This window comes from Amphiprion ocellaris, chromosome 5, assembly GCF_022539595.1.
Source record: "Amphiprion ocellaris isolate individual 3 ecotype Okinawa chromosome 5, ASM2253959v1, whole genome shotgun sequence".
NCBI classification, from domain to species: Eukaryota; Metazoa; Chordata; class Actinopteri; family Pomacentridae; genus Amphiprion; species Amphiprion ocellaris.
The window spans coordinates 33767430-33780991 of NC_072770.1; the positions used below are offsets into that span (position 1 = coordinate 33767430).

Below are 13562 nucleotides of genomic sequence, written 5' to 3' on the forward strand. Positions count from 1 at the left end.
AAGAGACACGGATAACGTTACTTACAGCAGAATTAGCAGAGTTGTACTTTACCAGCTGAGTATTGTTTTATGTAGCGGAAAGGAAATAAAATTTCCGTATTTCCCAGCTCAGTGGATGATGGTGGTGCTGAGGGAGAGCACAGTATATGGCAGGAAAACGAGGCAAAGTGAGATGAAAAAAACACCTGAGTGAATGATGGCTACAGAGTGTGCTGAAACCTGATGGAGCACATTTCTGGGCATGATTTATTCCCACTCATCCCATATATTTGACAAATTAACTGGCAATGAAGAAGCCATGTTGAAAAATACTGCACCCTGGATGGAGGCTCTTCTTCTTCCACAAGGACAAAGTCCCCATACAGCAAGGCACATACGTCTTTATTCATACGATGATTGCAGAAAGAGTGTATCATGACAGTGTATCAGATTCTGCTGACAATACAAATGCAACCCTTAACCAGATCTTTAAGAAAATCCTGAGGCAGGTTTTGTCCTTACCCAAAACATTTAGTCATAGGGATGTCTAAAGAGGAATTGTACAAAAAAAATTGTTTTCTTGTGCGCACTGAAGCCGTTTGACACATTATATAAGGGGTCCTTTAGTAGCAAAACAAATTAAAAAACAGAATGCTTTTCTCTGAGCTTTACATATTTTTTGATGATCGTTTATTTCTCAAAATAGTAGTCTTAAAAAATGTTGTGTATTTTGCTATACACTAACCCATTTTTAAAATCACATTTATTTTTTATTAATAGAGGCCCCAAACTTAATTATAAATATTGTATGTGCATTTTAACTAAAAGAAGCATTGTTCTTTACTGCCTTATCTAACATTTGATGTTTTATTGATGGCAAACTCCAACTAGCATGTTTTTGGAGAATACTGACGAAATAATAAAATATAGATTGATTTTTTTTTTTTTAAGAAATGTTTTGCCTGAGAAGTGTAACTCAAAGCGAAGGAAGGTCCTCAAATCACTCCCTGTCACTCTTAAAGCTTAAAGACTCTTTGAAAAGCTTAAAACTAAAGCTCACAGTTCTAACTGAAGGTGCCTGAGGTGACGATTCAACATGTTCAGCTCCTTTCTTGTCGCATATGGATTTTTGGCAGGTGGAAAGTCAAAGGACACTATTAAGAGAGATTTTAGAGAGAAAGCCAAACAGGCGGCTGGATTTAAAAAAAAAATAGAATGTGTCCACCCCAGTGGAAACAACATCTTTGTACCATCATATTAAAGTGACTCTTTGGTTATCATTTCCTTTTTTATTTGAAGTTTTGCCCGTATGTTGTCAGAAGTGTGCTTGTACAATTTTCCTGCAGGTTCAACTCTGCAGGGAATTACAGATACTGAAAGAAGGTTTTAAAATGTGTTTTGTGTGTTTTTAGATTTCCTGGCAAGATGCTGAAAGGGAAAAAATACAAGCCTCTTTTCACGTACTTTGCCAAGGTTTGTAGACAGTGTTTTTGTTCCTGGCTGTTCGCACTTTTACGTATTTTCTGTCACAAAATGAAGACAGACCAATTTCTTACCTTAATTACTTGTTGGACCACAAATTGGCATATCTCTAAATCTGTCTCTTACCCTCTCTCTTATTGACTGTGGCTGTACTTCTTTTGCTTTCTCACATTTTACCTGCCTTCATCTAATTCTCCTTGTCCCTGTTTGACTTCAGTGCGAGGAGAAAGGAGCCTTCCAAGTGGTGATGGATAACTACGTCAAGGAGGAAGAGGGCACAGGAGTTGTCCACCAGGCACCTTACTTTGGAGCTGTGAGTGTGATCTTTTCCAAATTTCTCTTTTCCTTTCCTCCCTTTGCTGGTTATTGATCTGACCAGAGAGAGTACTTTGCAGCTTAGCCGGATATAGTGTGCACTACTGCTACACACTGCCAAATGTACACAGCAAGACATGAAAACTGTGCTTACTGAAAAGTTCTAAGTCTTGTTGTTTTGCCAACTAAATTGTCTTCAATGCTATGATCATGCTTAAATTTGCTTTCTTCTTTTTTTTTTTTTTAATCTTTCGGTCCGTTTGATGGCAGTGGAGCAAGCTATCACCACAACACTGACATGTTTTCACCTTATAAAGATGTTAAGACAGAGATGTCAGCATAGATTACACATCCAGCAGACACGGAACAAACTACATATTAATGTGAAGTGGGGTTTTTGTTGATTTGATGAATGTAAGCCAAGATGAAGACTACGAGTATGAGAATATTTAGACATGCAGGGACACGTTGTAGAGTACTGTGGTCGTTGAGATCATGGTAGGGGAGATTGAGCTCTCATTTGTTCTGTGTGCAGCTCTGGCTATTTGTCCTGATTCCTCCCATCACTGTAATTGAGCTCCACCTGCCACCTATCAGGCTGCTCTCCTCCTGTAATTACAGCATTATATACAACACTTTTTGTGTTATTTAGTATGAGGAGAAGCTGAGAAATGTTTCCAGTGATGGAAATCTTACCTTTCCTAGAGCATGCTTGTTTTCTATAGTTCACTCAAGAGGAAAACAAGGTGACCGCTGTCCATTCAAAGTATGGATAGCTTCCAAGCTGTCCTATTGAAAAAACATGTCTTTTCATTTCACTCTAAAAACAATTCATTTCTGTTCTGTTTCTGGGAGCATGTAAATTGTAAATTGTGTTCTCTGCAGTTTTTTTAGTGCTGTCACAGTGGTTGACTGTGTTTTCTCTAGTGTAGCTCCTGCATAGTGTTGTTACATGAATGCATTGGGTTAAACCTCAATAATATTTGCTTATGACAGTGACAGTAAGGGAACTTATTTTTATTACACAACGTTTCAAATTTGGTGGATGAAAATGTGATATAAAGACCAAGTTTAGGACTCTATTCTTGACAGCAATGACCCATTTGTTAGTTTTGTTTCAGAATACAGACCTTTTTAATTTGTATCTTGTTTTTTTTTCTATATGTAGAATATTGGATCTTATGTCTGGCCAATTTAAAATACCTAAAACCTGTAATAAAACATATGCTTTGTGTATTCAATTTATTTGTCTTCTTGCTGATAAGGTTTATTATATATTTGTATTGAATGCTACAATATCACAATATACAATATGTATTCCTAACATCTAAATGACAGTGCAGCAGTGCTATCAGAGGTATTGGGTCATTGCTAATAGGTTAGATGCCCTTGTCAAGGGCAGATGGATGCCCCTGTGGCTGTGGCCAGCTGTGAATACTCAGTCTTTCTGCATGTCTAGATTTTCTCTTCAGCACTCTCTGCTTCTTTTACTGCTCTTCAGTTCCTGTGGGGCTGTGAAATACATCCTTCATGTCATCGACTTTCTTGAATTTGCATTTAAATGTTTGATATTTGGTAACAGATCTTATGTTTAATGGTCATATTCACATTGATTCGTTTATTATTAAAATCTGAAACACAAATATATATTCTCTCAAGATGTATAGAAAGAAGAAGAGCGCTGCCAAACGAAAAGTGTTATTTTGTTATGACTAGATGTGAAATGACCCTGTGAGCCATCTATCTTGGATCTTGACAGGGTGTTTGAACACAAATTACATTTACAGCTGGACAGTACTCAGATCTTTCATGCCTAGCTGTCACATACCAGCAGTGCTTGTTTCAATGCTGAAGAGAGTATCCAGCTCAACAAGGAATTTAATATGCAGTCATAGCATATCTTAAACTGGTGAAACTGGCTACTAAATAGGGGTATTTTGTTGCTATTTTTTATCTGTAGTAATACTGAATAAAAATATGAACTTGAAATTAAATGTGCCACTTTATAATGGAAAGAATTTCAAAAACATTTTGAGGGTGCTGGTCAACAGTACATGACTTTGTTACTAGGGATCTTATGGCAGTGAAAAAGGAAAACGTGTAAATTAGATATTAAAAACTCCTATCAAAACACTCCTTAAAATGCATTATTCTCTCTGCAGGATGATTACAGGGTGTGCACTGAATACAACATCATCCAGAGGGACCAGGTTCCTATCTGCCCTGTGGATGCCTCGGGCTGCTTCACTTCAGAGGTCACTGACTTTGCGGGACAGTATGTCAAAGTGAGTGACACATCATACATTTACATGTAGATTAGGTTAGCAGACATTTCAGGCGTTCTCCCCTCAGTAAGAGCCACTGGCATGATACACAGGATAAATGCCCCAACAATATTGATAGCTGGTTTAATTCAGTATTTCAGTTTCCGCCTTCTGGGTACCTACTCCCCAGCTGCTCTCCATTTCGTCTGTTTGTATCTTGAAAATGCATCTCTCTATAATGATTTTTTCCCCCCTACAGTTGTATGAAACGTGCTCTTTTTTTCTTTGTGATATGTCTGGTGTGTTTGAGAATTATGTGGTAACTGAAATAACCGATATTAATCATCTAAGGCAATTTCAAATAATTCTTTGTGCGCGTAACTTGGTGATATGGAGTTGAGGGAATCTGCATCAGAGCAGTTTAACAAATTAGAAAATTGTGCTGCCAAAGCACATTGTCTTTGTTTACGAGTGCACTGGATACCCTTTCCATTCTGTCACACCCAACATCATTAGCATCCTAAGTGGATGGAGAGTTAAAAATAGCGGCCATACATGATCTAATCACTATTTCGCATCTTGGTACAAAATCCAGGGAGTGGACTTGACCTGGCTGGCTACTAACAGTACAGCGTCAGCTAATAAAGAGCATGCGGCCACAGTCCCCCGAAAGTCTGTCATAATCCACTTTTGAAATATGTTAAAACCTAGCGTGAGTTTCAAGGCTGTCTGAGACATTCTTTATCGCTGCATAAAAACTCTGTGGTGATCTGAGGGAGTGTCAGTCGCGACGTGGGCTACGCAAGAAGCTGAAAGAGCACCTATTTCTCTGTAAACTGAAAGGCAAAACCAGTATTTTACACAACATGAGAGCTGCATCTTATACCCAGAAGAGCCTACAAGTTAGCAGCTCTGGTGGCAGAGTCAGGGTCCAGAGCCCGTCACCTTCCCGGTGCCGTGGAACTTCATATGACAGCCGTGGACGTTCAGGTTATCGTGGAACTGCCATCGAGTTGGGCACTGAGATACACCAGCACCATGCCAATGAGAAAGAGGAGATGCAGGAACTCAATGTTAAGTTTGCAGGATACATTGAGAAGGTCCAGGCACTGGAGCAGAGAAATGCCTCTCTTCAAGCTGAGCTGGATGTGCTGCAGAGCCGCTACAAGGGAAGCCCATCAGGCATCGGAGAAGAATATGAGCTCAGATTTAAAGAGGTGCGGGAGCTGATTGAGACCCTTACTAATGAGAAGGGAGCAGCTGATATTGAACGTGGCTACATCGAGGAAGAGGTTGAAGTGTGGAGACTAAAGCTGGAGGAGGAGCTGGCCCTCAAAGAAGAGGCAGAGATGATTCTGAGGGAGTTCCGACAGGATGTTGACAATGCCACACTGCAGAAGGCTGAGTTGGAAAAGCGCATAGAACAACTGGTGGCTGAGATCGAGTTTCTCAAGAAGCTGCATGATGAGGAGGTGGCTGACCTCATGAAGCAGATCGAGGACTCAAAGATTACTGCTGAGCTGGATGGTGATCGTCCTGACCTGGCTGCTTATCTGCGCAACATGCGTGCAGAGATAGAGTCAGTCGCTGCCCGTAATGTGCAAGAAGCAGAGAAGTGGTACAAGAGCAAGTTTGACACTCTAAAGGAGCATGCTGGCAAACATGAAGAACACATGAAAACCATGAAAGACGAGATCACAACCTTCCACAACCAGGTGACAGACCTGCAGAACCAGATTGACGGCCTGAGGGCCCGCAATGCCGCCCTGGAGCAGCAGCTGGAGGACATGGAGATGTCCCACATGGATAAGGTGGCGAACCTAGAGAGTATCATCGCTCAGCTGGAGGGTCAGCTCTGTGATACCAAGCTGGAGATGACCAAGTATCTTCAAGATTACCAAGAACTGTTGCACATTAAGCTCAAGTTGGATGCAGAGATCGCAACTTATAGGAAGCTCCTGGAAGGAGAAGAGCAGAGGCTTGGAATTCCCAAAGATGCCTAAATATCCAGGATGAGAGCAGCAGCAAGTCCCAACAAGCAACAAAGAAAATTAGCTCATTTTATTTCAAAATAATTGTAAATGCTTCCCTGTCTTCTCCTTACTCCTAGGGCTGGGTATAGTTTGAAATTTTTCATTACCAATGTCAATATGACACCTGTGTCTCAGCACAGATACCAAAACCAAACTTCTATTAATTTTACTCAGAATTGTTGTACTTAGAAATTAAATATTTTCTTTTAACATGTGAGACCAATTACATTCGGTGTTATTTTAGAAATATTTTGTCTCAATAAAATTGCCAAGAGTTATTTAAAAAAATCCAGAACAAAAGGAATATCCATAAATATTCAGGTGAAGTGCTCGCTTGCAATATGAATTTGTGGCTTTCCCCAAATTTTTGTTCAAATCGGTTATCTCATCAAAACATAAATCTACAAATCTGACCATAGATTTGATACTAGCTTTCTGTAGTTCTGTAGTTTTAGATTCTCTGTGGTGTAGACAGGTTGCTCTTGGTATCACAGATTTACTGAGATTTGATACCCAGCCCTCCTTAGCTCCTTCATTTGTCCTGCCACATATGACCCCATTATCCTTATACATTTCTGTGCTTCCTTGTCCTCTCCAGTCCTCCCTACAGCAGATTTTGACATCACTTTTTAAAGCAACTCTTCTTTCTTTTCATTGCCTTTCTCTAACTCCATCACCCCTCCCATTTCTGTTTTTTGGCAGCCCTCATTTCTCCTTGTTCCTTCCCTTTCCTTTACTCCTGCTCCTGCAGTACCCCTGCTAAATTTACCTTCCTCTCTTCCTGCCAAATAAGCCCCACTGTTATACTTCTGTCACTTCTCTTTGCTACAGTTGCTCACTTTTCCTCATTACTGCCTCTCTTGATCCAAGTTTTGGATCCCGCTGCCTTCACAATGAAACACTCTATGCCACAAAGCAGGACATATCGCCTTCGTGTTTTGACTGGTCTTTACAGTAACTTCGGTTTAGCCTAAATGTTTTAAAAAGACACAGCTGTTGACCATTTACACTAACGTTGACCAACTGTTACTTAATAAAGACTTAAATGAGTGCATACAAAATAAGGCTGTGCTGATTTTTATTTACTCCAGAGACTGAGCTTTTGTCTTCTTTTCTAATGTGTATATTTCACATTATGCAAACTGGGTTTGACCATCTAGTTGTCGTTGTTAAAATTAATAAATACAAGACTAAAGTGACTGTTTTGGTACCCTAACTTTGCTGATTATTTATGCCTTGTTGCAAAGAGAATCACATATGTGCGAGGAATGTACTAGCATGTCAAGTAACCCATAGTTACACTCAGTTGGCCAGGTGGTGATAGTGTCATTTTCTCCATGGGTTGCAGGCAAATTTCCAGTGCTCCTTTCACAGGTGTATTTTCATGTTTTAATGAGCCTGGGTCAGGGCATAACAAAATTTACTCCTGGCTGAAAACGTTTAAAACCGCTATCTCTACAAAGAGGTCACGACCAGCCGTCTGCCGAGCACCTTGATGAAAAGTCATATTTATGAGCTTCCTTTGAATTGCGTAGGGAGCTTTGTTAGAGGGAAGATGAAATAGTGCGTGATAAGGCACAGGGCTGATTGCATATTAGATTGTTTTCCATAAACAATGAGTTGCATGACACAACACACAAATTTTCTCTTTGGTGATATTTATCATACCTGTATGTGCAGACTGACCTTGGCTACAAATTCGCCTTGATTTTTCTTCAAGGAAGCATAAAGCCAAGGTGAGTTCAAGGTTTCAGAGGGTTCATCTGCTAGGGAAAGTTTTTACATGAGTTTAGTAGTTTATATGGGTATTCAGCTATTGCACAAGGATGACTCTTAAGCTGTAGCTATGGCAGAGGGAAAAAGACAAGAAATAACTTAAAACCAGACATATATCAGTTGCTAGGTAAACATCCTGTAATAGGTTGCTTTAGGATATGTACAGAGATACTGTGTAGAAACCATGGTTCTTTACTGAATATTATATTATATAATTTACTGTAAACTACAGTAAAGGGTTAATTTTAACTCGTCTGGTTTCCTTTTTGACATATCTTAAGATCGATATCAGCTACTCTCTGTAATTAAACACCGTTTATTTCTGTTCTGGTGTCGTATGAAATAATTTTTTGCCTGAAGTCAATACATAGTTCTGACATTTTGTGACAGAACGTGGTAACATGATTTTAATTTAATGTGAACTGTATCATGAGCAGCAGTCAAACCAAAAGAAAACACATGTTCAAAAACAAATTGCGTATTTAAGGAACGTTTTCTGCATGAAGAATCTATTAGAGTTGACAGTAAACAAGGTACATTTGACGTTCCGCATATATTCAAGTGTTTCCATTAATAGAAAGTAATGTGAAAAATATGCGGAGATGTGTTTTGACTGTGAGGCAGATTATCAGGAATACTTCATTAAAAAAGAAGCCTTAGAACCATTTTATATTCAGCTCTTTTTTTCTGTTTTAAATACTCTGGGATTTTTTTTTAATATATAGAGACACAAATAATACGCCTTACAATTGTTTAAAAAGCAGCTTGACATTAGCTGAAAACCTTTTGCTGACCTCCACTGATTTAACCTTGTAGTCGTGATGTACTCCAGGGTTTGTCTGCACATGGTCGGTCGTAGTTACAGATGCATCACAGCACATCTGACCACACCCAGCCAGTTGGAAACGTTGCACATAGAGGACAGTGAAACATGGCCTGATAGGAACTAGTGCTGCACTTTTTTATTTATTTATTTTTTTTAATCTAATGTTTTGATGTTCTCTTTTAGGATGCTGACAAGAATATCATCAAGTGGCTGAAAGAGAAAGGCCGCCTCGTCAATGCCAGCAGTTTCAAACACAGTTATCCTTTCTGCTGGAGGTGAGATGTGTACATAATTCAAACTGTAAAATTTGGGTTACCTCTGAGCCATGTAAATGTGACTCATGCAAACAAACCTTCCATGTGGGCTCTGTGAAACAACAGTTCAAGAAGGTTAAAGGCAGCAAATGTTAAGCCTGACTGAACTGAATTTTACCTTCAATGCGTGCAGCTTTATTATGTGGTAGAAGACATCACATTCAATGTTGAGCACTGCAGGTATGCTCAAGAAGAGCTTTTATGTTCTTCTGTGTTCCTATCTTATTCAAGAGCATCAGCGCAATCGATTGAGGTTTTGTGGCCTCTGCACAGAATTAATTCACAAAGCCAATGTCGCTGTGGTGACAACCTCTCTAGGCCCTGCATCACGTCATAACTATCAGGCACATGCAAACACACACAAACTTACTTTTAGGGCAGACTAAATCGCTCTCTCATTTTGAGCAGCTGCAGTCTGACCTGAGCAGGATTAATTAACCTCAGTAACAACGCAGAGACGTGCACTCTAAGCCACTAGAAGACATCGGCCTGTAGAGATGAACCTGTTATTATTAACTACTCACCGCCTATAAGGTGAATCTTCATGATGGAGGTAGCAGCATTTTAGATGAAATGGGCCAAAATATATTCCTTTAAAAAGCAGATTAGTGGTGCACATGAATAATTGAGTTAGATATAGAGGTTTTTTTTTTTTTGCAAATTCAGAATGCATCTTTCATTTCAGTATGTGTTCACTGATTTTTTTCTCCCTCATAAACTGCCCTCAGCATTTCTGTAATTCAGAAATATTTGCTTTGATATGCACATATTTTTCACCTATTATTGACTAATTTTACTTGCCCAGTTTTTAAAACAAATTAATGGTAAATATTACAGATTGGTAACAAGACAGTACATAATAAAATATATATTTTCCCTTTAAAAGCTATTGTGAAATATTACTCTGCAAGAGCTTTTGTATTTCAAGATATCAAATCACTCAAATATAAGTATATTGAGCAATGTTCAAAATGTACAGTGCACATATACGCATCAGGCTTCCAACCCAATTTACTCTATAATTGAAAATTCTTCTTAATTTCTTATTAATTGGATTAATTGCAATCTTCAGAGATTACTCAAATTATTTTTTCTTTCCTTTTTTTTTAAGTCAGTATATTGCAGGCTTATGTTTTGTTTAATATGTTCTTGTATTTCCAGGTCTGACACGCCCCTGATCTACAAAGCTGTCCCCAGCTGGTTTGTCCGCGTGGAGCACATGGTAGAGAAACTCCTGGACAACAACGCAAAATGTTACTGGTAAGCCATTTTCTGAAAGAAGTTATAACTTGCTTGGAGCTAAGTGACGGTGAAGTGGTTCCAATAAACATCTCGCCAAACAATTGGTCTTAAATTCTTCGAGCCAAGACGGACAGCAGATGGAGTCCCAGAACAATTACAGTCACAACTCTACACTACTACATCAAGTTGTTGGCCTGTCTCTGCAGGACAGCTATCGTTGGGTATAGTAATTTAAAATGGGAAGGTATTGGATTTTAACTGCAAGTTGTTGCAATGACTTAAAATTCTCATCAAGGCATTTCATTATGACGCACACTGGATTTTTTTTATTTTTTGTGTTAAACATTACCATGATGCTAATTGTAATGGCAGAACAAGAAGAAAAAGTAAGCATCAGCATGATGGCTTTGCTAAGTGGTATTACCCCTGGTGCTCCCAGTGCTCTTTTCTGAGCCACAGTAGCTGCCTCTGGTAATGGGACTGTCAAACCGAGATGAATGACTAGCCGCTAGGAAGGTGAAGACGCACAGGCACACACGCAGAGAGAGGCCGACACAAATACACACACTGTTTTAAAGGCTACGGTCCTTATCTAAGGGCTACTAGTCTTATATACACCCAGTTGCCAGTTTATTAGCGACACAAAGCCAAAGCATATGCAATCTTATACAATAGTCCTCATTTTGCCTATCTTCACTGACACTGATAGTGTGAAAAATTAACAGAAACACATCTCAGCAGTGTAATATAATTTAATCACACTGCAAACTGCAGCCTCGAAAATGGCTATACCTTTGAATAACAGCCTTGTTAAAATATGCGCAGTAATCTGAATGAAGCTCGAGTTTTTTTCAGGTACAGCCTTCAGACTGCATAAGTTCTAGCTACGTAGAAACTTAGAACTGAGTGTTAAACTCCAGACAACCATGTTTATTGATCAAGTACCTTACAATATGTATGATTAGATGAAAATGGTGCACGATAAGGCACAGGGCTGAGTATGATTTTAAGTTAAAAAAAAGGACTGAAATTAATGAGATTTTTTTTATTGCTTTTTCATTGCACTTCATTAATTTGCAGATCTAAGCAGTAAGCAATATTAATGATAAATGACAAAGAAAAGGATAGTTTTGGGGTTCCTAGAGCAAAAATTTACCCTTTTTAATTTTAATTTTCATTATTGAAGTCATTATCATAGATTAAAAACAGAGAAAACGAGTAATACTCATTTGACTAGATTTAACCTGTTTTTGTTTTGTTTTTGTTTTCTGGTTGAAAATTTTAATCAAAATTGTTTTCTGTCACTCATCAAAAAATTAGATGAAAAGTACATGGCAGAGACCATAAGATATTTGTGGACATGTTAGTATTAGTGTTATATGTCTAAAGAATCACTTTAAACTAACCCTAACCCTTTACTATATTTCTTGCAAAGATAGATTCAGCTGTCGTACTTGAGGTAGCTTGAAAAAAATTATACATGTATGCACACATCTGTTTCATTTCCGTGTTTGTGTGGCTGCACATTGTGGTTGTTGCTCTTGTGAAGCCTTTTAATTAGGCTTATCCTCCAACCCTAATTATTTGATTTTGTTAAAACAAGTTTTTCTCTTCGTTTTGATTAGACTCCACTTTCATTCTTGAGTTCTAGTCCCATGAAGATTGTCTGCCTGTCGGCGAAGGTTGCCAGCTCATCAGCTTCCTAATACAAGTAAAATCCTTGTAGAGTTCAGTACCTCTATGTGAAGTTCCTATTAGCTGATGGGAACTTAAAAAAAAAAAAAAAAAAAACCTTCAGAAAGCAAAGTGCCAGAGTGCTAGTTACCATATTCTCAAAGTGATTTGTTCATTTTATCTGTCTTTACTCAAGTGGTGCAGTGCAGACTCTGGCTAAGTATCTATGGAGAGGGTTCGTTCTGATCTCTCCAGATGCCTGTCTGTCAGAATAAATTAACGACTGAATTAATGAGTGCTAAAAGGGGAGCTGGTGTCTTTTGGGTATTAACAAAGCATTTCCCACTGCCCCTTGAAATTCTTCATTTTTAAATTTTAGACATTTAGAGTATAGCGATACAGGTAAACTTGTCATGTCTAGCCTGGGATCATGAGTAACCATCCTAGGTTTAGATGTTATCAGCTAAGACTGGTCAACATTACATCTATTAGTTGGAATCTGTCATTTTAATATTTCAACCTTGGTAGTTTTAAAATGAAAACCTTATAAAAATGTCCTAAGTGTGTATCTAACGGCTGTATACATGGTATTTTTCTAAAAGACTTAAGGCATTGCCAGTATTCTAGATATGATGAAGAAAAATGTAAGCCTGTAATTTGATATTGTGGCATCCAGTACTAGCTTCCACACAGTGGGGACATCCACACGGTGTTTAAGTTAGAATTTTTCATTGCACAAGGTACAGCCCTAGATAGTAATTTAATATGAGATGGCCTTGGCCTTGGAAGTACTCCTGAGCTGAGTTACTGCTGTAGGGTAAGCTAGTTAGCTGAACAGGCTAACATTGGCAACATTAGAGCAAATAAATATACAGCTTTTAGTCCAGTTTAATGTAAATTTAATACAGCTTTGCATTATTTTTGATTTGGAAATGATTAAAACAACCAATCATAAATCTGCTCTTATTCAAAATGCACATACATCAAATCTGGATGGACTTGTTCTGCATCGTAGCAGTTGCTAAGCTGTGATAGGACAATTGCTGGTATTAAAGCGATACAGTGAGTTGTCCAATTATATGCACGTTGTCATTTAGCACAATTTCTTTCTTTTATTTGTCTGTTTTTCCTCATCGTCCCACCCTCCTTACCTCCCCCACACCATGCACACTCCCATTTCGTCCCCTTTTTGTCCACAATTTATGTCTCTCTGTCTTAAATCCATCCTCGTCGTCTGCAACTTATAATAGAAGCCTGTACATGTTAAATAACTCTTCTGTATGTCTCGAGCACAAGACAGCACACTTTAAATTCTACATTTAGCTTCAGCTGAGAGAATGAGGGTAGGGGGGCAGAGGGTTGGTGGTGAGCAGCAGCAGCAGAAGAAAAAAAATCATTAAATTGATATATTAGGGGCCTAAATAGAAATGCCTCCTACAAATGGGAATTGATGAACTCTTTGCTTAGCGCGTGGATCCTGACGACGATTTATACTCCCCCCTACACTGTTCTCCTGAGCAACACGGCCTGGCACAGCAAGAGAGGGGGACAGAAAAAAATGATACAAAGAGGAAGAGATTGTGAGATAGTGGATTAAAGCTAGAAATTGGCTGAGGCAAAAGAGGAAGAGGAGAGAGCAGAAAAGGGGCACAAAGGA

The 13562-nt window shown here is 38.7% G+C and overlaps 2 protein-coding genes across 2 annotated transcripts in view; both read left to right on the forward strand.

The window, feature by feature from the left end:
- Window positions 1–13562, forward strand: part of iars1 (isoleucyl-tRNA synthetase 1) — a 62304-nt gene that overhangs the window by 10620 nt on the left and 38122 nt on the right. The window contains 5 exon segments of the mRNA XM_055010493.1: window positions 1392–1452; window positions 1679–1774; window positions 3939–4061; window positions 8859–8950; window positions 10151–10249. Of these exon segments, the coding sequence (XP_054866468.1) occupies window positions 1392–1452; window positions 1679–1774; window positions 3939–4061; window positions 8859–8950; window positions 10151–10249 (471 nt within the window).
- Window positions 4815–7273, forward strand: LOC111578241 (vimentin-like). The gene has a single exon (XM_035954918.2). The coding sequence runs from the start codon at window positions 4907–4909 to the stop codon at window positions 6041–6043; it is 1137 nt and encodes a 378-aa protein (XP_035810811.1). The 5' UTR covers window positions 4815–4906; the 3' UTR covers window positions 6044–7273.

Excerpts from the sequence above, each read along its gene's own strand:
- LOC111578241 (XM_035954918.2), top strand. The coding sequence starts at position 4,907 with ATGAGAGCTGCATCTTATACCCAGAAGAGCCTACAAGTTAGCAGCTCT.